General features: G+C 41.9%; 1 protein-coding gene across 2 annotated transcripts in view; it reads right to left on the bottom strand.

The window, feature by feature from the left end:
* VPS39 (vacuolar protein sorting 39 homolog (S. cerevisiae)) overlaps window positions 1-25,837 on the bottom strand; it is a 36,799-nt gene that overhangs the window by 8,440 nt on the left and 2,522 nt on the right. The window contains exons 2-18 of one of the 2 annotated variants that reach the window (XM_006831741.1): window positions 21,246-21,311; window positions 18,238-18,270; window positions 17,663-17,727; window positions 17,334-17,376; window positions 15,657-15,751; window positions 15,032-15,130; window positions 14,406-14,498; window positions 11,788-11,971; window positions 6,658-6,778; window positions 6,424-6,544; window positions 5,675-5,804; window positions 4,378-4,520; window positions 2,332-2,475; window positions 1,723-1,864; window positions 1,508-1,594; window positions 1,138-1,211; window positions 714-812 (exon numbers count right to left, since the gene is read on the bottom strand). In XM_006831741.1, coding sequence (XP_006831804.1) covers window positions 714-812; window positions 1,138-1,211; window positions 1,508-1,594; window positions 1,723-1,864; window positions 2,332-2,475; window positions 4,378-4,520; window positions 5,675-5,804; window positions 6,424-6,544; window positions 6,658-6,778; window positions 11,788-11,971; window positions 14,406-14,498; window positions 15,032-15,130; window positions 15,657-15,751; window positions 17,334-17,376; window positions 17,663-17,727; window positions 18,238-18,270; window positions 21,246-21,311 — 1,739 coding nt within the window. The remainder of the gene's footprint in view (window positions 1-713; window positions 813-1,137; window positions 1,212-1,507; window positions 1,595-1,722; window positions 1,865-2,331; window positions 2,476-4,377; window positions 4,521-5,674; window positions 5,805-6,423; window positions 6,545-6,657; window positions 6,779-11,787; window positions 11,972-14,405; window positions 14,499-15,031; window positions 15,131-15,656; window positions 15,752-17,333; window positions 17,377-17,662; window positions 17,728-18,237; window positions 18,271-21,245; window positions 21,312-25,837) is intronic. The other variant, XM_006831742.1, reaches the window with a different exon arrangement.

Raw genomic sequence — 25,837 nt, 5'->3', positions numbered from 1 at the left:
TTTGTTTATCCATTCTTCAGTTGATGGGCACTTTGGCTGTCTCCCATCTTTTTGCTATTGTAAATAGTGCTGCTATAAACATTGGTGTGCATATATCTTCTCAGGTTGTGGCTCACTTTTCTTGTGGGTAAATACCAAGTAGAGGAATTGCTGGATCATAAGGTATTTTCTATTTTCAACCTTCTGAGGAAACGCCATATTGCTTTCCAGTGAGGTTGGACCATTTTGCAGTCCCACCAGCAATGCAGGAATGTCCCAGTCTCTCCACACCCCCACCAGCATTTATTGTCTTCTCCATTTTTCATCTTTGCTGTTATTGTTGGTGTGAGATGATATCCTTTGATTAATTTTGTACCACAATCCTCCAAAACCTTACATCAATCAGTCCATGTAATTAAAATTAAGCACTTGCATTCTGGGACTTAAAACCTATTTGGTTGTCTCCTGTAGCCAGAGCTGAGTTTGACTATAGAAACGTGGCTCCGAAATATTTTCGCCACCATCCCTCTCTTTATCTAGAGTTAGAAGGCATTATCAAGAAGTCATATTTCTAGTTTGGTCCACTAGGATTTCTTCCTTGAGAGGCAGCTGTGATAACTCTTTCCAGCCAATCCTCAAGTGGCAAGTGACACAAACGCCAATAACCAAGTCATACAGTATGATCAAGGTTCCTAGGTTTGAAGCTTTTGCATTCAAACCAAAAAATATCTTACCAGATAAGGAATCGCCAGGCCTTTAAAATTCTCTGTTAAGAAGCCGAGCACTTGATCCCGCGGCAGAGACTCCACCTCTGGGAGATCTTCAGTAAATATCTGTCAACAAACCACAGCTGTAGCAGCAGGACCACCTGACTACAATACGCCACACGCACGCGCACATCGGCAGGAATCAGAGGAGGACAGACTTGGAGGGAAAAAGGTGTATTAGAAGGCATCCAGATGCAGGCCCTTGTTTTAACACACAGCTAGTTAGTATGTGACCTCTTAGATGCCAGCTCTCTGCACTTCTGTGAGGCTCCTTCCACTAGACCACACTGTCGTCACAAGTTCCCCACTCGACTCCTCCACTCCACCACCACAAGTGGAATCGGGACAAATAGAAATAACCAGATAAACCAGAAGGAGTCTCGTGACCTACCTTCAGGCCATCTTCTGGGAAGTCTCTCAGCACCCACACTGAGTAGGAAAAAATCAAATGCAGGTTTTCTGTGCCTACAGGGAGGAGTGAGACTCGTCAGTGGTTGCAGTCCCCCTGCCCACAGTTCTGAGAACGCAGGCAGGCAGGTCACCCCAGAACTGATTTTCCAGAGAAAACAGCTCAGTGCAAACACCAGTCATTCAGGGTTGTCTGATTCTCTTAGGCTGGCTTCACACCTAGGGTCTGTCACGCTTAGATCACCCCAACTGGGGGGGCAAGGTTGGACGACCGTAAGAGAAAGAGGAGACTGAGTGACCAGGGCCATTTGTCCCGGAGCCTCTCCCACTCCCCTTTCGGAAGCTGGACCTACCCAGATGTTGAAGGTACTGCACTGTCCTCTCGTGGCCTTTCAGAGGGGAGTTGGCTTTCTTGGACTGGTCCACCAGCACCTGCAGAGCTGGTCACAGGACCCAAGAATAAGGTCAGAAGGTACAGCCCCACAGGAGATTTAGCACACCTGAGCAGGCATCCCCTGTCAGCATCCACGAGCCCCTCCCAGGTCTAGGAGCTTCCTCCCCCACATACCTTTCTCGTGAAGGCCCTTCTTCTCGTACAGGATGATCAGTTCACTGTACTTGTGCGCCTTCTTCAGCACATGCTCGCTCTCTTCAATGTGACAGTGATTGTTCTCTAGGCGCAGCAAGGGGGCCACCAGGGCCACGTTTGTCTGCAGAGGAAGTGGGCTATCAGTGGAACCTGGGGAGCCCCACCGGGTCCAACATAGGCTCCTCTGGGCTGAAAGGCCAGAAATGTGACACAAGCCAGAGAAAACAAAAACACCCTCGTCTGGATGATCGAAGTAGTGGCTTTGACAGCATGTTTATGCTCTTTCTCAGAAGGTGGTCTACTTTTTTGAGGGGAGGAGGATATTTTCTTTGAGGAAACTTTCTCCTAGTTCACCTAGCAGCACTGACTCCAATCCTACCAGGAAGAACAACCCCCTGTGAGATTCTGGATCAATGTCTTGCCTTGTCTTCTTAATTCCAAGAAACCCCCAGGCATCAGTCAAGATCTAGGTGGTTTCCTTCATCAAAGATTGCACTCCTCGCCCTAAAAAATAGTGCTGTTTCCCAATGTTCCACAGTTTGAAGGAAATGGGGGATTCTGGGTACTCTGAGTGGACAGAGAACTTACGTGGAGGTAGCACTTGAGGAGGGTGGTGTCAATGATCTGCAACAGCTTCCTCTTGGACTTGATGGTGGGAGTCCCTTCCATGAGTGGGGAGGTGCTAGACTGGTGATCAGAGCCATTCAGCTTCTTTACCAGCTGGCTTCGCTTCTGCAAAGACCAACAATGAGGGCCAAGTGCTGGGCCACTGCAGATTGCGCCACATCATCTCACACCCTGATCTCACATTAGCATTACAATTTTTATCCAGGATCAGAATCGATGACTACGCAACTGCTTTAAAAACAATAATAACAATAACAGTCATTTTTCAAGTCTTGGTGTGGCACTGTAGGATAAGAATTGGACTGATAATCACAAGGTCAGCGGTTCAAATCCATCAGTCAGCTGTTCCCCAGAAACCCTATACTGGGTCGCTATGAATCAGAACCAACTCGACAGCACACAACAAGCACTTCATATACATTATACCATTTTAAACTAAAAACAAACACAGGGGTCATCACTGCATTTGAAAGGTGAAGAGCCCAGATGTACGATACCTCATGAGAAGTAGAGGCAGGTTTCAAACCAGCACCTTTAAAGTCAACTTTACTGAAGTTATAATGTACAGACAATAAAATGTACCCCTTTTAAGTGTATGTTACATGTATTCTGATAGCTGTATACATGCATGTAACCACCACCCTAGTCAAGTAACACAACATTTCTATCACGCTGATCTGTTTTCTATGACTATTAATTAGTTTTTGCCTATTCTAGAATCTCAGAGAAATCATCCAGTTTGTACCCTTCTGTCTCTGGCAAAGACCATGATCTTACATGCTCTGCAATCTTTCTGGCGCAATACCAGTGTTGGCTACCTGCATGTATTCAAATATCAAAGGAGAAGGCTAGGCAAGAGCATGTGCCTAGATTCCTAAAGCTAAGACACAGACCATTAAAGAGGACCTTCTATAAAGCTACAGACTTGGGCGACATTGTGCCCTAAGAACTTTACACTCAGCACATAGCCACACAGTGTACAATAAGGGCAAATCTGTGTGCTCAGCGTGCCCCTGGAGCCCAATGTCAGGCAGTGCCAAGGCTATGCATGCCTGAGCAGACCCGCTGGACACCCACTGACCCAGGAGCAGGTAGGAGGAAACCAGCATTACAATTTCCCCCAACTACTCAATGTCTACCCAGGGCACCTCTGATAAAGGTCTGCAGAACATTTGTAGAGAGAAAAATAAGTAGGTTCTTCAGTTCTGAATGGGTCTATAGGATATAAACAATAGCTTTCTATGACACAGATTAGAGACTAAGAGGCTTCTGTGGCGGTGTTAGTTTTAATTGACTTTAAAATGCCATTATCTGTTCATAATAGTAAATAGAAAAATATTTAAATCTAAACACACCAGCCCCCTCAAGGCATGCTGTAGAAGAATATCACTAACAGGAAAGAAGGGTTATAATATATGGTTACATTTAAGAAGTAAGCTATAAAACAGAATAGTTCAATACCTGTTTGTAATACATAGCTGAATAAAAACATAAAAACAAATTCATAAATACATATAAAAAGGTCTGGAAAGACAACACAAAAATGTTAGTTATCTCTATAACTAGGTGGAAAAGTTATAGCTGATTTGTATTTTCACTTTGTACTTTACTGTATTTTTTGGTTTTGGATAGGGTGGGTGTTTTGTTTCTGTTTTCTTAAGTATGTGGTTTTACAACAAACGTTTGCTTGAAAAACTTACTCTTTTCTAGCAACTAACATTTACCCTCTTTAGTTTTTAAAACAATTCAATAAGAATTCATTAGAAATCAGGTGTTTCCTAGTATCAGGATTGGATTAAAAACCAAACCAAAAAAACCCCTGCTCTGGCAGTACTGTTAAACTGGGAGAAGAAACAGAGATAAACAGTGCCCCACCTCAGTCTTCTAGAGCATTCACATATGGAAAACCTGTGGCATTATAGAAGGTCCTTACTTCCTGACAGAGAGACAACACAAGTAATGAAATTCTCAGGTAAACTCTACTATAAAGCTCTGTGTCATACCTACCTGTGTCAGGTAGTCAATCAGAGCTAAGTGAGCCTTCTCCAGTTCAGCCCCAGAGAGCATGGGCAATGGGTTAGGATACTGCAGCTGCTTCCTGTAGTCGGTGGGCAGAAGGTCTGGGTACAGGCCCATCACATGGGTGGGATCTACATGAAAGGCAAACATGATTCCTCTGGAAAGGAGCCCAGTACTTTAAGGATCAGATAAACGAAAACAAGACTGCTATAATAACAAAACAAGTGCCAGACTGATTTATTTAAAGGAATGACTCTAGGAAAGCTCTGTGAGCTTATGAGTGAATATCTTTTTGTGTGTATATTTTACTGATATGTCAAAAAAATGCTATGACTATATATTCCAAGACACAGACACAAACAGAATTCAAAGTACTGTTTAACTCTTAAAAGTGGAGGAGTAAAATTTTCTAAAGAAAATCTGATAGTTATCAGACTTAACAGCAAAAAATGTATGTACAATAAACAAAACAATACAAAAATCCAGATTAGGGAATATATTTGCAGCATATGTGGCAAGTGGGATAACATGTTTGTTATATAAAGCAAATTTCTACAAACTGGCTAACAAAATATGATTTCACTTGAGCAAAAGACATGACAACTGACAAGAGAACATAAATAAGTAGGAAAATGTTTCACTACATTAACAATCATATCGGTACATGTTTAAAATGTCAAAAAGGTAACATTTTTACACCCATTTCACTAGTGAAAATATCATTTTTCTATGATACTACCCAGTGCTTATGGGAGCGCGGTGGCTCTGTAGGGTATAAACTGGACTGCTAACCCTAAGGTTGGTGATTAGAGTCCACCAGCCGTTCCTCAGGAGAAAGATGAGGCTTTCAGCTCTCCCAAAGATGTGCAGCTTCAGAAACCCTGTACAGGGTTGCTATGAGTTGGAACTGACTTGACAACACTTAACAACAACAAACCCAGTGTTTATAATATTGTGAATCTAATCATAGCCTCACACTGCTAAGACAATAACCGAAGCTACTTCATTACTGAATATAGAAAATGCGTTGCTATTAAGAATGGGCATGAATGCTCGGTGCCTCACACTGATACATAGCTCCCATCCCTCCCTTGAATTAACTCAATTGGGGTATCAGTTGTCAGTGTACTGCCAGCTCTCTAGGAAGAAACTGGAATAGTGGAATTGCTGAAGTAACTTGACCCTTTTCCCATGTACCAACTTTCCCCATTTTTAGAAGTCTGATATCAGTTCTCTCTGTCCCTTCCCTCCTCCCTCCATTCCTACGGCCACACCCACTTGTTACCTGTTCCAAGCTTAGCAAACACCTCCATGGACTCATCAAAGCGCTTCTGACAGAAGAGGTTGAAGGCATATAAGTTCTTGATGTGATGGATCTGTTGCTGCTTTTCACTGTCAGAATCATCTTTCATTTCCTACTCAGAGAAAGAAAGGCAGGGACTTGTTCACTCAACGCACATTTATTCAGCCTTAGGTTAGGCAATAAGGCGCTCTGGTAGCGTAGTGGTTACGAATCGGGCTGCGAACCTTAAGGTCAGCAGTTCGAAACTACCAGCTACTCCGCGGGAGAAAGATCAGGCTTTCTACTCCCGTAAAGATTTACACCCTCGGAAACCCTGTACAGGGTCGCTATGGGTCGAAACCGACTCGACGGCACTTAACAACAACAACAACAGGTTAGGCAATAGGTTGCCAACAAGGTCTGCAGTTCAAACCCACCAGCTACTTGCAGGAGGAAGATGAGGCTGTTTGTTTCCGTAAAGAGGTACAATCTCAAAAACTCTGTATTTGGTTTGGTTATTATAACTGGCATGCATTCTACATTTGACAAACAAGCAAACTTAGAAAGTGAAATGATGGAGCGTCACATAGATACTTTATGGCAGATTCAGATCTTGATTATAAGTCCCCTGATTTTCAGCTCTGTACTGATATTCTTCTAGTCCAAAGTAAGTATGGACATCTAAACCTAGACCGCCTACTTCTGAAAGCCCTGGGAGAGACTCACACCCATACCTCAAGAACTAGACTTACTGCCAGCTGCAGAGCCAATTCAAACTGCTTGTCCTGGAGAAGCTGTTGGATTTGGGTTGCCATGGGGACAGGAATGAGTCTCCAAACAAAATGATTGCTGGCCACATAGATGATGTTTGATCTGCAGGCAGGAGTAAGAGCATTAGCAAATGAGCACAGGTTTTATGGTGACACTCAGGGGACTTCAATGCTTTGGTATAATAGAGCAGCGACAGTAAAGAAAAAACTCCTTACCCTCCCGAAGTAATGAAACGGGGCTTCTGCAATTCAGTGCTCTGTACCAGAAGCCTTGGCTCAAGTGTTCGGATCTCTACATATCGAGGCAACACTGCAATGATGTAGGGAGGCTGGTGCTCTGTGCAAGAAAGAACATATTGAGATGTAGTTCTGGTCTAAAGTTTTAGCTTGTTCATGGAGTGTTTCATATTTCCGTTGTCTGTTCAAAGCTACATTTTTAAATGTGACCCAAAAAAAGCCTGGATCCTACACTGATAAAAACAATTTTTTTTAAAGTTACTTTGCCTGAAGGATGCTAAGAAACTTCTCCTGCACAAAACGGATGCATACTGACCCACTCCTACTGCTTCTGCTAAAGAACTCAGTGTAAGCTTCACTTGCTTCTCTTTTACCTGGAGTAAAGCTACACCAGACAAAGGCCAGCTATAGCTGCCTCTGGCCACCCAACAGCGGGAGGACAAGTGTCCACCACCTCTGCTTGCATTCTCTTATAAAGAGCAAGAGGAAGGCAACTTCTTTTCCCTAAGACTATGCAAAGGGAAAGAGTTCCACAGTTTAGTCAACGTCATCCTGCTTGAGAATCTCACAGGGAAAGGATGCAAAATCCACTTGATGCTTGCTGGTTCCCTGGGCCCTGGTGGTGCCATGAGTTAAACGTCAGATTGCTAACCTAAGCCCAGCGGTTCAAACCCACCAAATGCTCTACGGGAGAAAGATGAGGCTGTCTGCTCCCACAAATATTGTCTCTACCCTAAGGAGTTCCACTGTGTCCTGTAGGATCGCTAGGTGTCAGAATTCACTTGAGGGCAGTGGGTTTGGGATCACAGAAAAGAGATCTGGATAAAATGCTCAGTGTAGCCATTTAGCCATGTCCCACTGGACACCTGCTATGAATCTTCTAGTTTCCTCTATCACATGCACCTAATCAACTATCCATGATTCAGATTTACCCTTATTGAGAAAAGATCCCATTTGAACTCTTGGTTAGACCCTTGCCCTCATTCATTCTTCCTCTAGCTTTTTGAAAGTAACATTAACCATGTCCACTCTTTCTTACTGTACTTTTTGACAGTCATGTTACAATTCAAAGTTTAGAATTCTAACCAAAGAAGAATACCAACACCAAAGTGCTAAAACAGAGCTGACTATTCCATAAAATCCTTCCAAGAAAAGTCTGTCTGTTTGAGAGGTTGTATGGTAAAGGAAAGGGGGCTTGCTGGGCAGTGGTTAAGTGCTTAGCTGCAAATGGAAAGAAAGGTCTGTTTCTAATCCACCAGCCATCTGGTGGGAGAAAAACGTGGCAGTCTGCTCCTACAAAGATTATAGCCTTGGCAAACCTATAGGGCAGCTTGATTCTGTAGCTTTGCTAAGAGATTTAACATAGAGGGAATTCAGAAAATAAGCATCACAAAACAAATCCTTTAAAATGTAAAAACTCTGAATGAAGATGACTTTGGAAACTGTACAATACATAAAATATGAATTCACCAGCTTGAGAACAATGCAAGTATTTTCCTTATCTACACTCCATAGTGATTACAAATCAAGTCGGAACCGACTCCATGGCACACCACCACCACCGCCACCACACTCCATATTACATCCAGAACTAGTCAAGAATGAACCACTAGATGGCAGAATTACCACACAGAAAGTTAATCTCAAAGCGTATGTTCATAAAGTTTCTTGTTGTTGTAAAGTGCCATCGAGTTGGTTCCAACCCATAGTGACCCCAAACAGGGTTTCCAAGGCTGTAAATCTTTACAGGAGCACAAAGCCTCATCTTTCTCCCGTAGAGCAGCTGGTAGTTTCGAACTGCTGACCTTGTAGTTCGCAGCCCGATTTGTAACTACTACGCTACCAGAGGTCCTTAGTGAAGTTAATTTGCTATGAAACTTTTTTCGTAATTATCTATTTTTCTAGTACAAAAGTTTTTCATATTTGCAGTTTACACTCTCAAAAAAATAGTGCAATAACATTTCAAAGCTAGAAAGAAACTGAAAAATCAGGAAGCAGAGGCCTAAGCAGTATTTCCACTCTTTGGGATGCTTTTACTGTTGTTAATTATGTCTTTCATATTATGAAAAAAATTTTTAAATTAAAAGCCTGCTTCATATTGGGATTTTTTTCTTTGGGCTGTCTCATTCTGAAAAGTTAGTATCATTTTCTTTAGTGTTAAATTGCTTAAATATGTAACATTTCTCTTTCAAGTTGGCCCACTTGAAAAAGGTCTAATTTAATTAAGAAGGTAATTTATAATTGTTGTTGTTAAATAGAACCCTCTTTTGACTGTCACATTGTCTCAAATGTCCAGGCTACGTGACTCTGACAATTGAGATGTTCTCTAAATCTCTTTGGCTTAGCAGAGATTTAGGAGTTGTTTAGGAGTTGTACAAGAAAGGTCTGATGGGGATCATAACTTATTTATTCAGCAACATTCTTCTTAATCATTTACTAGAAGGCTGTGATGGTTCATGTATGGCGGTATGTAATAAGAATTCAAAGCACAACAAGACATGCGCGTAGGCCTCAAGGAGCTCTTATGCAAGAGAAGAGACCAACAGTACAGTGCAATTTAGAGTGACAGTGTGGGTGATTGATACCCGAGAGCATTCTGGAGGCACAAAGGGGATGTAACTAATTCTGCCTGAGGGTCACAGACTTCACAGAGGAAGTGCCACTAGGCAGGGCCTTCTCACAGGAGTGGGATGTTAATGGTCAGAGAAGGGAGCAGAGGGCAGCAGCATGTTCAATGGCGGGGTTGGGAAAGCAAACCTGACTGGAGCCAGGGCCACACAGTAAAGGTGAGAGCAGAAAAGGCAATAAAATTACGATGTACACCATTCTAGTGTTAAGTCTTCTGCCTCTCAGATGGTGACTCCCCTCCATCCCCCAAACACACACCTAGAACATGTTCTCCCTCAGAATGTTAAGACACAGAAACATTTTAGAGAAAAAAACTGCTAAAGGTAACTGGGACACTAACAAAGGTTTTTAAACAGAAGGGAATTGTCATACTGAAGAATCAGAAACGTAGTTTAGGTGTGCTGTATGCGTCATTATCTATTCTACTAAAGCTCCTTTTCTGAAGAGACGGAAAACAAGGTCCTTCAAAACGTCATGAAGCCTCCCCTAAAGCTATTAGTCCCTCAAACCTGTTAAGATACAAATCTTGGAACATCCAAAGAATAACCATCCTGGAACACGATACTTTTATCAAGGCAGCCTAACAGAAATCTACAGGCTTCTCAGAGGTCTCCGTGGACCTCCTGACAGGCCTGTTTTGGTCCTCCATGATTCCCACCAGCTGCTTCAGCTAGGTCAGGCTTCTTAATGTCCTCTCAGGAAGCAGCATGTTTTCTGCATTTCCACTCACTGGAGAGCTGTTCTCTCTGCCTAGAATTTGTTGTTATGTGCCGTAGAGCTGGTTCCAGCTCATAGAGACCTTGTCCACGGTTTCCAAGGCTATAAATCTTCATGACAGCAGAACAGAAATCTTTCTCCCGCGGAACAGCTGGTAGTTTCGAACTGTTGACCTTAAGGTTGGCAGCCCGATTCGCAACCACTACACTAGCAGAGAATACGTGGGTGTTTTTCCTCAAGTTCCTCCTCAAAAATTCCTTGCCTGACCTAGTCTGATCTCCCATCCATTCTGAAGCTTCTCCGGACTCCTGAAACAAGGACCTTACCTAAATGGGAACTACTGGAGCTCAGCTTCATCCAATTAACACTAGCTTCTAGAAGTGCCCCGCAGGCACAGTAGGCTAAAGTTTGGACTGCTAACTGACTGACTGGTGGTTCCAATCAAAAGCCGCTCCACGGGAGAGCGGTGAGGCTTCCGTAGTGGTTTACAGCCTCAGAAACTCTTTGGAGCAGTTCTGTCCTACAGGGCTGCTATGAATGAGAGACGACTTGATGGCAGTGGTTTCAGTGGTTTCTTAGTTTGTCTCTTTATTCAATATGTAAACCTTGTCTCCCCAGCTAGAATCCTTAAAGACAGAAAGCATGTCTGTATTCCCAGCTTCACAGCAGTAACTCTCTTAACAATGCTCACTCTCGTGACTGAAAATAAATTACTTCCCGGGCGGTCACAGGTTTCAGGACACGCCGCTGCATAGATTAGGGAAGCTGAGGCGGACACAGGTAGAGAATCACTTTGTGCCTTGGAAGAGAGACTGACACTTGAGTGCAGCTTGCAACCACAACAACAGAAGCAACCATATCAAAACCCTTCATTCTGAGTTATGTGTAAACAGGGATAAACAGGGACTTCCCGCTAATTTCCAAGTGGAGTCCACTTGGCCCAGGACACAATAAAATCATTAAAAAGGTAGAAGAAAAATAAATTTTTAAGAAGTAAAAATATCAGTAAACAGCCACTTCCCAAAAGCAGAGACGACAGGTTTATTGTTGTTACATACCATAGAGTCGGTTCCGACTCATAGCAACCCTGTATAGGGTTCACAAGGAGCAGCTGTGGTTCAAACTGACCTTGCAGTCCAGTGCATTCTCCTGCAGTACCACACCAAGACTCTGCTGAGAGCTTTGTTGTTATGTGCCGTGGAGTCAGTTCGGACTCATAGTGACCCTGCACAAGGTTTCTGAGGCTGCAAATATTTATGGGAACAGAAAGCCTCATCTTTCTCCCACGGAACAGCTGGTAGTTTCGAACTGCTGACCTTAAGGTTCACAGCCCGATTCGTTACCACTACGCTATCAGAGCTCCTTCTGGTAAGTGGTTTAGGAGGCAGTAAATCTAAACCAATGGAGGTAGAACAATATGGGTAGAGACAGTGAGAATGGAGACACAGTGGCATCAATGACATCAGACTATGTAGCAGAAATTGTTAGATGGGTTCATGTTCTGCTGTGCAGGTTTTCACCAATAATAATCATAATAATTTCCTAAAATGGATCATTCTGTTTACATGTTTCCCCTTCTGGGGAAAAAAAAAATGGATTTTCCACAAAAGCCATAACATCCTGTCTACTTAGATAAAGGGGAACTGAGAGGGAATGGCACAACGCAACCCAAGTCTGCTAAGGCTAGTGAATGGGACCTGGTTCTACAAGGGCTCTCTTCAATCCCGACTCAAAGTGGGGAAGAGCAGCACTGCTGGTCCTCACCCATGGCAACTGGTATGTCTGTCCAGTTCAGGGCACATTTCTGGGTGCAAATCCCCTCCTCATCCAGCACCACGGTGAGATCATCTTGACCCACGGCTACTTTTCCATCTGCCACAGGTGCAACTAAGGGCTCCAGCTGTTTTCCTGTTGGAAAGAGTTCTTTGATGGACCCCCTTCCATCCACCTATAGGAAGATACAAAGTGAGTTACTTAGCAGTCCCTGGTCAGAAGCAGGAACACAGCTTGGAAAAAAAGCCAGACAAAACCCAAAACGTAGAGAAGTCAGTAATATTCTTTGTTTGGCACAAGAAAAGATCACAGAGTTTGTTATGACAAACTCTATTATCACAATGTAAAACTAGTTCTCTTTTTCTCTAACACAGAGGAAAACATCTAACCTGGTGATACCAAGTCCCAGCAAGGATGCAAAGCAACTGGAATTCTCAGATGCTGCTAGTGGGAATGCAAAAGGATCCAGCCATTTGCTTGGTGGTTGTTAGTTTCTTATAAAAGTCAAATTATGCAGCTAGCATATGACCCAGCAATAACATCCTTGTCATTTACTCAAGAGAAATTAAAATTTATGCTCACACAAAAACCTGTACATGAATGTTCATAATAACTTTGTTCATAATTGCTAAAAACTGGAAATAACTTTGTCCTTCAACTATGGAATGGATAACCTGTGGTACATCCATACCAGTGAATTCTACTCTATCGACACTCACAAGAACATCGATGAATCTCAGGTGCATTATACTAATGAAAGAAGTCAGACTTAAAAAGTCTACACACTGTTCCATGTAAACTATCACATAATTCACAATAAAACATTAAAAAAAAAGTCTACATACTGTACGATTCTATATAGGTGTCATAGAAAAAGGCAAAACAATAAGAGACAAATAACAGATCACTGGTTACCAGAGTTTGGAGTGTGTGTGTGTTGGGGGGGGGTATTGACCTCAAGGGGGCAGCAGAACAGAACTTTCTGGGTGATGGAACTGTTCTAAATCTTGATTGTGATTGTGCCTATCCAATTCTAGGCATCTGTCAAAACTCACAACTCTATGCCACAAAGAATGAATCTTACTGTAAATAAACTAATAAATAATTATTAAATGTTGTTAAGTACCGTGGTGTCGGTCCCGACTTAGAGACCCTGTACAGGGTAAGGCTGTAAATCTTTATGGGAGCAGAAAGCCTCATCTTTCTCCCACAGAATGGCTGGTAATTTAGAACTGCTGACCTTGAGGTTAGCAACCCGATTTGTTACCCCTACGCTACCAGAGCTCCTTAATTCTTGAATAGTCTGGCCCTAAATCAAGATTTCCTACCCTCAGAAGACTCCAATCTCAAAAAGGCGAAAATAGCATCCCTGGTAGTCAGAGGAGGGAGCCCTACTCCAACTTCTGGCTCAGTTCCCCTCAACCCCTGCCAACTTCTGTCAGCACCTATATGCTTATTTGCTATTCGATCAATCAGCTGTACAGCAGTAACTCCTTTAAGAGTCTAGAACTCCATTGCTGACAAAATTAAGATATTCTAAGAGCATAAACACAGGAAGAAATAGATTAGTTAGGCAAATAATGAAAAGCTTACCCACTCAGGCCAGGAGAATGGGGAGGTGAAAAGAAAGACTTCTAAAATTGCCAAGTCTAGACCGTGAGAAGTGTGATGCTAAGAGATTTAGATTCATCTATAAAATGAACAGTCTATTAAACTATCCTATATATGATACATACATATACATGTGTACATATATATCCTATATATGCATATAGAGTCCTGGTGTGACACTGTGGGCTAAAGCACTGGACTACAAGGCCAGTTTGAACCACTAGGTCGGCGATTCTAATTCACCAGCCATTCGTTGGAAACCCTATACAGGGTCACTGTGAGTTGAGACTAACTTGACAGCAGTTAACAACATACACATATGGAAGAAAAAATGTGCTCTAGTATGCAAATTGCAAAAAATAGCATAATGTCATGGAAAGATATTTACCACTTACATTAAGAAAAAAGCAGGTTATAAAACAATGAGCATTACATGATTTTGTTGTTAATAAGATAGAAGTTCAGATATCAAAAGGTTAACAGTGATTATCTCTGAGCGGGAGAATTATAGATAGTTTGAACTTTATTACCTTATCTCTGTGTGTTCTTAGTTTCTACAGTAAACATATGTAGCTTTTGAAATTTAAAAAAAAAGAAAAGAATTTTTAAAAGCCCACATACTTAATCAGTAGTAAAACTTGTCTATAATTCCTGAGCTCTGAACCTTCAGGCTATCAGTGAAAATTCTGTTCAACAAAACACCCAGTGCTAACTCTGTCCCGGGAATGAGATATACAATCTGAAGAATTCATTATGAAGAGAACTGAGAGTTGACTTTCTGCCTGGCTCAAGTTACACAGACATCTTCGTGGAGAAGCTACAAGAATTTAAAAATGGCTAAAAATACAAACAAACACAAACCCTGTTATGACAAAATCTCTACTTAAGGCAATTTCTTGACCTACAATTCAGAAGCATATAATCATCTCCCCTGAGATAAACTCATAATCGTCTTCCTCAAGGTAAACTGATGATAATGCGCACAATAATCACTTTACCCGTATTAGGTAGTAGTCTCTCTTGAAACCCACACAGATAGAATTTCCACACCATGCCATGGACTTGGGCACATCTGGTACACTAAAGTCCCCCTGAAGAAAGAGAGCAAGAGTTCAATTGAAAAGATACTAAAAGAAAAAAAAAAAATCATGACCATGCCTTTTATTCCACCTCCTTCTATAAAATATCATCCTTACCACAGCATAAGGCTAGACAAACCACCATTCATGAAGAAATAAGCAATATTTGGAAAACTTGAAGATTACTTTGAATTATGTGGCACTGTGGGTTAATGCACCAGACAGCAAAGCTGTTTGAACTGCAAGGTTGGTGGTTCAAGCTCACCAACTGCTCTCGGGAACCCTATGCAGGGTCGCTATGGGTCGGAATCAACTCTACAACACTTAACAACAATCTGGAAATTGTAGAATTGTCTTACTCTTGCCTCTGAGGACCAGAAGACTTAGATATGTGGACATGATGAGCATGCTCTCACATAGTTCCTGCTAGAGTATTATCCATCTGGGGAGGACTACAAGACTGGGCTACTGAACTCAACAGGAAGTCTCTCAAGCTATGGGCGAACGAGAGCAGTAGTTTCCACCCCAACCCATGGGCCAGGTACCTGCAATTCATGAAATTCTCTGTCCTTCCAAAAATAGAGTTGCAGCTTCTTTTTCACTGCCACACACATCCGTAACACCTCCTCACCAGTCTCTGTGTGCTAGAAAGAGACACCCAGAGCATATAATGACTCCACAATTGAATTAAAATTAGAGATGTTCTCCCTTTACATGGCGGCTGATCTGAAAAGTCTCTGCAAACGAAAGTCACACTGTCAGGAACACTGAGCAGAACACCATTCTCAAAGATGTACTTAGCAAGAACTGGCTGAGGACTTCCTCCCCAGGGCTGCCAACATGAGTACATGCTGTGAGCATTCATAATTCTCAGAGGGAAATCTCAGGGCAAGTCTTTACCTACAGAGCTGCATCCTCCTTTTTTTTTTTCTTAACTGTTTCTTGCTCTTGGCTATCAATACATGCTGGACCAGAGGTCAGCATGGGTCAGTGACAGCAGGCTGCTTTCACTCCCTTCAAAAATGCTTAGGTAGACAAGATCTTGATAAAAGAAACATGACGGTTAACCGCAAGGTGGGCGGTTCAAACCCACCAACCACTCCTCAGAAACCCTATACAGGGTCGCTATGAATCAGAACTGACTGGACAGCCCTTGCCAACTACACTTACCTGGAGGTCACAGGTGAACAGGGATGCCCCCTTTGCTTTTGACACCGTAGTGATTTGTTGAAATGTCAATAGGTCATGGACATAAATGTTATTTTCTGTTTGGGAGAAGGTAAATCATCACTATAACTTATCACAACACTCCAGCACAGCCACTTTTAATACACACATAAAATAATTGTAACATCTAGAAGAACTAAATGGCAAATGTTGACTGCAGATGTAACTTCAGTTTCACTAAGTTACTATTCTTTCTAATCTATTACCAGTACAAAAATTTTAAATGGTCACTCAGTTTTCTGAGCTTGAGTATTCTGTTCCTTAACAATGTGGGACAGCTAGAGTAAAACAGCTCTTTTACCTCCAAAGCACTCCTGTACCCCATCCTCTAGTCTGAAAAATTTGTGATGCAATATTTGCACAAAGAATGGCTTTTAAAGATATTCTCTTTAGAAGCCTCTAGTAAGAAAAAAATGGAGCTCTGGTAGCGTAGTGGTTACGAGTTGGGCTGCTAACCTCAAGGTCAGCAGTTCAAAACTACCAGTGGTTCCGCAGGGGAAAGTTTCCAAGGCTTTCTGCTCTCACAAAGATTTACAGCCTCAGAAACCCTATATGGGGTCACTATGCGTCGGAACTGACTCCACGGCACATAACTACCACCACCAGTAAGAAAAAGGAAATCACTGTTGATTTTGTACAAACCCATGGCAAGAATTCCTTTTCTAGTAAAATAAAATCATTTCAGTTAGGCTTCCTGTCTAATCATGAAGACTTAAGTTACTTTAAATGTTCATCTCTGGATCTAAGGAACTAAGTTTAGAAAGTTTCTATAATTTGGGTCTTGGATGGAACAGTACAAAGTATAAGGCAAGTTCCTAGCCCTCTGCTTATCAAGAAAAGGCCTAACTGGATGCCTTCTTGGAAACCATGGCTTTTCAAACAAGGGCCATAACAGCCTGGCCTGGCCTGCCTCTCGCCTGGTATCCCATCACCTCCAACATCTATCCTACATCTGACCATCTCAGAGAGCTTGCCATGCACTGCCAAATCTCAAGGCTTGGCTCAAGCTGTCTCTCTACCTACTTCGCTCTCTTCCTATAGATATTCTAATTATCCACTAAGCAATATGTTGTTATTAAGTGTCATTGAGACGGTTCTGATTCATAGCGACCTGTATAGGGTTTCCAAGGAGCAGCTGGTGGGTTTGAACAGTTAACCTTGTGGTTCACAATTCAGGGCTGATCCTACAGCGCCATGCCAGGAGTCCCTAAGCAATATATTGCTTCCCATTACTAAGATCTCACAATACTTTTTATAGATTTCCATAGTAACTTGATTACTTTTTGTCATTCCCATCTTCATAATCAGAACGTATGCTTCAAAGATAGAAGCCATGTCTCTCATTCAACTAGTATCCCCAGCTCCCAGTCCAGGCTTTGCACCATGTCTAATAAGTGTTTGATAGATTATTGTATGAGTTAGTGAATGAATTAATTCACTGAGACAGTAGATTCCAATGGGGACACTGTTGTCTTTATTACCTGTGTTCCCTGCTGTATCTGGTTTGAACCTAACAGTTCATTGTTAAATAACTATTATCAAATAAACTAGGAAAGGGTTAACTAGAACGCAACTCTTAGTTTTTGATACTAAAAATACAAATGCATCTCCTTTTCTTACCTAATAGGCTGACCAGAATCTTAAACTGGGAAACCACATGGATCTGGAAAATAGCAAATCATTATTCTCAATTAAGCATTTCTACAAAGTTTGACAAAAATTCACTTAACTGGAGTACTAAAAGGGACAAAGGAGTCTGAACCTGTCACAAAGACCTGTCTTATTGTTACATGTAATCACAATCTCTGCTTGTCAAAGAGGATCGATCTCAGGTACACAATTACAGACAGAGGTCCCTGATCAGAAATGGTAGGACAGAAGGCAGAGGACTAGCTTTGAGAGTCTCAGATGAATCAAATATTCTTATAGCAACCACCATCACTGCCTACCTGCTGGATCTTTTTGGAGAAATTCTTATTGGATTTCTCTAGTGTCACTTCAAACCTGTTGCAACCTATGGAAAAGAAATAAACATCGACGGTTCCATGCATATACATATGAAAAGGACAACAACAAAATTGCTACTCTACGTTACACTCCTACATGAATCTGAAAGATTCCTACAGACTAGACGGCAGAGTTCTAAAACAGCCAGCTATCTTGACTAAGAGTACTAAGCATTGTAGCTGTTTTCAACCCTAGTTTGAAAAAAGGGTTTCATGCGCCTTCACTTGGCATCAGCAAAAAAGATCACACCACAGAAGTTAACTGAAGCTGCAAGGTACTTGGGAGTTTAAAGATCTTATCCTTAAAAAAAAAGAAAAAGAAGTACCTTGGCAAAAGTCTCACAAGGAAGAGCGTGAAAAGTAATAATCAGGTGTAAGAACCCAAGCAATGAACCCCAGCCCAAAGCATCCTTAGACGGAGACCAATCAAATCCCAGCAGCTACCCTATTGAGTTGGGAAAGAGCAAACACTCAACACCATCCCCAGAGCTGAAGCAATTTAATGCATCTACACTTACTGCCACTTTCGGGTGATGCTACATCTGCTGGCACTGTTGCAAAAAAGGGTAAAGACGTTATATACCATAAAAACGTGAATCCAGCCTTGTTGGGGCTCACAAAAACAGTCAGCCTCAAAAGGCACCAAGGAGTAAAAAACAGAATCATTTTCTTAACTGTAACAGCCAATATCGCTGTTGTTGTTGTGGTTGTTAAGTGCTATTGAGTCAGTCATGACTCACAGTGGCCCTGTATTGGATTTCTGAGGAGTGTCTGCTGAGTTTGAACTGCCAACCTTGCAGTTCAAACAGCTCTTGTGGTCCAGTGCTTATCCCACAGCGCCACAATGACTAGGTGCCAGGCTCTGGATTAAAAAACGTGTCTGTATTTTTCTGTAACTTTCACAACTACTCTAAGGAATAGATAAATTCCAATTCCATGTTTCTTTGGAAGTACAGGCTTATCTTGTTCATTTTTGAGAAACCAAAACCAAAAAAAAACTCAGTGCCGTGAAGTCAACGACCGTACGGGACAGAGTAGAGCTGGTCCATACAGTGCCAAGGCTATAAATCTTAACGAAGTAGCCTGCCCCATGAAGTGGGCTGGTGGGTTCAAACCACAGACCTGCTGGGTAACAGCTCAGTGCTTAACCACTGCACCACCAGGACTCCTCTTCTTGAGAAAACATATGCCAAATACCCATCTTAAAAAAAACGTAATTTGTCAGTCATTCTTTCAAGTAAAAATGATGTTCCATGAAAACAGTGGCAAGTTCAGCTCATAACATAAGCTGCACAAGTGATGACCACAGTACTTCCTCCCTTTGTACAGAAGTGTTTTATGTGTACTTCCCCTTTATGGGAGATAGTGCAGATCAGAATCCGTGGCCCTAGATTCCAGCTTCCCATATTCTCTTATGCCCATCTCCCCTTCCTCAGGACAATTGAGCTGTATTTTTATCTAGGCTTGGAATATCTCCAGCTTAGAAAGTGAAATGGTTCTAAAGCTGAATCATGGAGGCCCTGGTCTATTTCTAGTCCATAGGAGGCCATGGCTGGTCCAGAGCTGAGCTGTTCTCTAAAGATACAGGAAGGAGTGAAGTTTCTTGAAGTGAGGTTTTAAATCAAACTCAGGGACTGCTATTGTCTACAGTAAAAGCTAGTTCTATTATTTCAATTACCTGTGGGGAAACTGAAGCCCAGAGAGATTAACTTTTGAGAAGTCACAGGATGAACTGACCACAGGGAAACAAAGAGTCACCACCAGTGTTCCAAGCAGATTAACACTAACATTAACAGTTTGAGTCTATATTGTGTTAAAAGACTTCTTTTTATAACTTAGTTTTCAATTCCATACCACTTGCGTGTTATTAACTAGCGTCACTGAGTTGGTTCTGACTCTTAGCGAACCTGTATAGGGTTTCTGAGGCATGGCTGGTGGATCGGAACTGCCAACCTTGCAGTTCAAACCGACCTTGTGGTCCAGTGCTTATCCTATGGCACCACACCAGGACCCCACCACATATATAGAAATAATATAATTAACAAGTCATTCAACTTGTATACTTAGTATGTGATAGAGAATTGATTTTCTATTATTGTTGTATGCCATCGAGTCTGTTCCGACTCACAGTGACCTGCATAGGGTTTCTGAGGAGAGGCTGGTGAGCTGGAACCACCGACCTTGCAGTTCAAACCAACCTTGAAGTTGAGTGCTTATTCTACAGGGCCAAACCAGGACTCCATTATTAAGAGCAAAGAATACAGAATATTACAATCTCTTATCTCCTTGTCCTACACAGTTTCTGAGTCTACAACAGACAGTCAAAAGAGAGTTGAATGCTGAATAAAATGTAAGCTGAGCTTAATTTTTATAGTTTGGGTAGATGTCATAGAATGCAAATATTCTGGGTCTCAGAACTAAAAATTTAAAGTTGGGATTGGCAAGCTACTGCCCATAGGCCAGATCATGCCCTCTGCCAGGTTTCATAAATAAAGTTTTATTAGAACACAGCAAACCCACTCATTTATAGAATGGCTGCTTTCAAACTACAAGGGCAGAGTTTAGTAGCTACAACAAAGATTTGATGGCCCTCAAAGCCTAAAATATTATTTGACTCTTTCCAGAACAAGTTTATGGACCCCTGATTTGAAGGAAAATTTAAACAGAAATAAAATACGGCCTGTTTTGTTCTCTGATTTCTCTTTCCCATCACTATCACTTGACGATGGTATTTTTCCCTACTTCTCCTTTCCCCAAAGTTACCCTTCAATTAATCTCCTCAGGCATTATTAACAAAGGATTGCTAAGGATTCTTGGGCTCTAAGGCCTAACACTCAAACATCAATTTGCTATAAAAAGAGCAAAGAGAGAAAATGAGGTAAAGAGTGTGAGGTTCTTTTAATCTTCCACATAGGATGCGCTTTAATAAAGAGAATACATTTAAAATCCACACTGTATTATTCTACATTACGAGTGATAAAGTTACATTTGACTGGAGCATTAGTTTTTGAAATCCTTTCAGGACTATTATTGCATGTGACCCTTACAACTTTGTGAGACAGACAAGACAGTTTATAGAAGAGGAAACTGACGCTGGGAAGGACCTGCTCACAGTCACATGGCACAGAGGAAGTAAAGCTGGGACACAAGCCCAGGCTCTCTCACTCACAGTCTAGCTCTCTACGTTAACAAGGTCTTTACAGCTTTTCCCACCATTACGCCATTTTCACAGGGATTGTCATCCCATCAGTACTGTTACTTATTATTGGTAGCGATGAGGAAAGGGATGTGCAGTCCCACCTCACAGACAGGGGTAGAAAATGCAGCTTGGGAAAAAGAATCCTTGAGATTCCCACACGTTTCTCCCCAGCTTCCTACTGCTATTCCCACCACAACCACCACCACCACCAATCACTCGTTTAATACTCCAGAAATCACTGACTTCACTCATAGCTGTGTACCAAAACTTTTAAAAGCATGAACAGTAAGCCACTGCCTCCTCAGGTTTGGAAAGTTTGTCACTTACCAACATCCTTTCGAATCCTATAGAGAAGAAGATGTCCTTGCTTGGTTCCCACAAGAAGCCACTCCTCTGGAAAAGAAAATAGCAGTGAGAAAGGCCAATCTGTCCCAACAGAATCTGCTTTCTTTAGCTGGGGCCTGTACTCAGAAATCAATACTTAGGTAGTGCGTAAAGCTGAAAAACATATATATGTTCAAGAAATGTTTGAGAATCAACCTGTCCAAAAAACAGTGTACTGAACAACTAAAAGGCTTCATTTTTTCAAAATTAATTGACTAAAAGATATAAAGACATCTTCACTGTTTACTTCCTATTATTGTTGCTATTATTCTGAAAAGGCAGAAGCTAAAAAGAAAGCCAATGTTGTTGTTGTTACTGTCATTGGTGGTGGTGGTTATATGCCGTGGAGTCGGTTCCATCTCACAGCGACCCGTAAAGGGTTTCCCAGGCTGTAAATCTTTAAGGAAGCAGAAAACCTCATCTTTCTCCTGTGAAACAGTTGGTAGTTTCAAACTTCTGACCCTGAGATTAGCAACCTGATTTGTAACCACTACGCTACTAGAGCTCCTTACCATCACTAGTAGTTGCCATCAATCAATTCCGACTTACGGCAACCAGATGTGTGCAGAGCAGAGCTGTTCCACAAGATTTTCGAGGCTGTGACCTTTCAGAAGCAGACTGCCAGACCTGTCTTCCAAGGCACATCTGGATGGGTTTGAATCACTAATTATTCAGCTATTAGTTGAGTGCTTAACCATTTACATCAGTCCTCATAAAACGAACGGATAGTATAAACATAAAACTAGGTATCAAACCTCAGAAAAAGTAGCTAAAAGGCATGTTGTGAAGATTTAAAGATTTAACTTTAAGGAAAAGAAATGCTGTAACATATTAAGCTTACAGAATTCACTATCTCAAAAGATGGTCAAACAGATAATAACAAATGTTGATAAGAATGTGGAGAAACTGGAACCCGCATACATGGCTGGTAGAAATACAAAACAGTGTAGCCACTTCAGTAAACTTCCTCAAAATGTTAAATAATAAAGTATCACATTAAGTGCACATCAAGTCAGCTTTAACTGATAGTGACCTTATATAGAACAAAACAGAACATTGCCCAGTCCTACACCATCCTCACAATCATTGCTAAGTATGAGCCTCCTGTGTCTTATCCATTTCATTGAGTGTCTCCCTCTTTTTGCTGGCCCTCTACGTTAGCAAGCATGATGTCTTTTCTCAGCAATTGGTCCCTCCTGATGATGTGGCCTAAGACTGCGCCACCCCCAAATGAAGTCAAACGCCTAAGCATCACATTCCATTTTTTGAAAATGTTTACTTGCCAATAACTTTATCAAAAGAGAATCATAACAATTCATTTCACTGAAACTTTTTCTAAAAATGTTTTTAATTGAGAATTTATTTGATCCTCCTTAAACTGTCATTCGGAGGTGCTGAGAAAAATACATTCATTATGTGTAAAAATTATTTGTAATTATTTCTTTTAAAGACTAAAGGAACTACACACATACTTATCTTCAACCCAATCCTCAAACATCTCGGGAAATCCAGTGCATCGTCCAGATGTACTGATGACTCAGAGCCCTGAAGAGGCGGGGTTTGGTTACAGTCAGTGGAGGTTCAGGTGGCCAGAGGACCTGACTCAGGTTGGGCCCTGCATTCTCTATGACATGTCATCATGTACCACAGCTGTGCATACACAACACACAGGATGGCAAGCCTGCACCTCAGGCACAGCACAGGGTGGACTGCCCCCTTCTTGGAGTCAGTATTGCATACCAGAATGCGAAGCACACATAAACACACCAAAGTCAACCCTAAAAAATGCCTGGTGGCCTAACCCTGAGCCATATGGTTGGACTTGATCCCTCAAGGAAAATAAGGCTGGGCCCTTTCGCATAACTACCCTAATGAAGCTCTATCCAAGAGTGCAACACCCTCACATAATAACAGTTACATTCCTGGTCCTATGCCGGCCACTGCAAGCAGTACACAAGTGAATAAAGTACTAGTCACTCTCCTTCTCGGGGTCATAAGGCAAAAAGTGTTTCTCAAGAGACAAACTCCTGATTAGCTGCATCAGAATCACCCGAGTTTATTAAAAAACACATATTCCTGAGGCCTGCTCCAGAGATTCAGATTCACAGTGGTGTGGTGCCCTGAAATCGACATTTCAAATTTGAAATATTTTTCAATTCTGTGAAACATTTATATCATTCCAAGCTAAAACCATGAGAAGTCTCAGTTCCATTCCTTGTTACTCCACCCTGCTACAGGTAATCATTTTAGTGATGATTGGTTTGCCCTTCTTTATGTATAATGGTGCACTGGTAGCGTAGTGGTTACGAATCGGGCTGCGAACCTTAAGGCCAGCAGTTCGAAACTACCAGCCACTCCGCGGAAGAAAGATGAGGCGTTCTGCTCCCGTAAAGATTTACAGCCTCGGAAACCCTGGACAGGGTCGCTATGGGTCGGAACCGACTCGACGACACTTAACAACAACAACATATATAAGGGAGTCCTGGTGTAGCGTTATGGGTTAAGATGCTGGACTACAAAGTCGGTTTGAACCGTAAAGTCAGTAGTTCAAGTGCACCAGCCACTCCTAGGAAATGCTATGCAGGGTCACTATGGGTTGAAACCAACTCGACAGTACTTAACAGCAACTATATATATATAAAGGAGCTCTGGTAGCGTAGTGGTTATGAATTGGGCTGCAAGCCGCAAGGTCAGCAGTTTGAAACTACCAGCTGTTCCGCAGAAAGATGAGGCTTTCTGCTGCTGTAAAGATTTACAGCTTTGAAAACCCCATGTAGGGTCGCTGGGTGTCAAAACTGACTGACTCCACAGGACATAACCAGCACAAGTAAATATGTGTCTATACACACACAGGCTCTGATGTACATTAAAGCTTGGGAACCAGATATGATTTTTGGAATATGTGACTTAGAAAGGTTATCTAAATTCTTTAAGCTACAGGTTCTTCCTCTGTAAAATGGCATGAATGGAATGATTAAGACATTAAAACCCTTAGCACATGGTCAAATACAGACTGGTGCTCAATTAATGAAAGCTATTACTATTAGTAAGGAGCTCTGGTAGTGTAGTGGTCATGAATTGGGCTGCTAGTCTCAGGATCAGCAGTTTGAAATTAGCAGCTGTTCCGCGGGAAAAAGATGAGGCTTTTTATAGCCTCGGAAACCCTGTACAGGGTCACTATGAGTCAGAACCGACTCCTTGGCACGCAACAACAATTACTATTAGCATCATCTTGATTCATTAATTCATTTGTATTCATCAAATAAATATTCAAGAACTATTTGAAACAGTGCAGAAAGAGCAATGTACAAAACAAATTTAGAACTTACACTCTAAGGTGGAGTGAGAGAGACAACTATATAACATAACATCAGGTGGCAATCTGACAAGATAGGACTGGGTAAAGAAATAGAGCACTGGTTGTTGTTGTCATCAAGTTGTCATCAAGTCGTCATCAAGTTGATTCCAACCCATAGCGATCCAGTATAGGGTTTCCAAGGAGCAGATGGTGAGCTTGAACTGCTGACCTTGCAGTTCAAACGGCTTTACAGTCTAGCGTATTAACCCACAGCGCCACACCAGGACTCCAGAGCACTGGTAGATATTGTCTTTTATACAAGGTATGAGTCGGAACCAACTCAGTGGCATTGAACAACAGGGAAGGCCTCACTGATTTAGGTGACATTTCAGCAGAGACCTGAATGAAATGAAGCATAAGCCATGTGTTATCTAGAGCAAGAGCACTCTAGGCAAATGACTCAATGATACAGCAAGTGCACAGGACCTGAGGTAGGCCTGGGCTTCGTGTGTTCATGGAACAACAGGAAAAATGTGTGACTAGTACAAGGGACACAAGTGTAAGAGATAAAGTGAGGACATGACCAGGAGCCAGAACATGCCAAATGCTGTTAGCCATGGCCCAGTCTTTGGAATATATTCTAGTTGTGATGTGAAGCTACTCGAGGGTTTTGAGCAGAAAAGAGATGTGAACACAATGAGGTTTTTCAAAGGATCATTCTATCTCTGGGTAGATAATACAAAAACTGAAAATGGCACAAAAGCTAAGGCAATAGGAGAACGCTACTATACCAGTTCAGATGAGGGTGATCACGGTGCCTTTGTCAAGAGTAATAATAGCGGAGTTGCAAGGGAGTGAGAGATTGGATTCGAGATTTATTCTAGAAGTGGAGCAGATAGCATTTGTTGATGAATTGGTTGTGATGTTTAAGAGAATAAGAAAAATCAAGTGTGATTCTAAGGTTTTTCACCTGAATCCAGTAGTAAATAGGAAAGTTGGGATATAGGGTGCCATAGGACAAGGCAGGTTTGGGGTGCGATCAAGAATTTTGCTTTGGCCATGAAAAGGCAGCTGGATAAACAAGTCTGGACTTCCAAGGGGAATCATCATTATCATCATCACTGTCTGCCTCATTTCCATTTTCCAGAAGATGGTTGATTTGTGATATCTCTAACATGCCTTCCATTTCAAATACTGACTAACCCGGCCTCATTTGGTTTTTGGAGATTCCTGGGTG

Source organism: Chrysochloris asiatica, unplaced genomic scaffold (assembly GCF_000296735.1).
Source record: "Chrysochloris asiatica unplaced genomic scaffold, ChrAsi1.0 scaffold00004, whole genome shotgun sequence".
NCBI lineage: Eukaryota > Metazoa > Chordata > Mammalia > Afrosoricida > Chrysochloridae > Chrysochloris > Chrysochloris asiatica.
The sequence above is the reverse complement of the archived record's forward strand: the minus strand, read 5'-3'. Positions and strand labels throughout refer to the sequence as shown.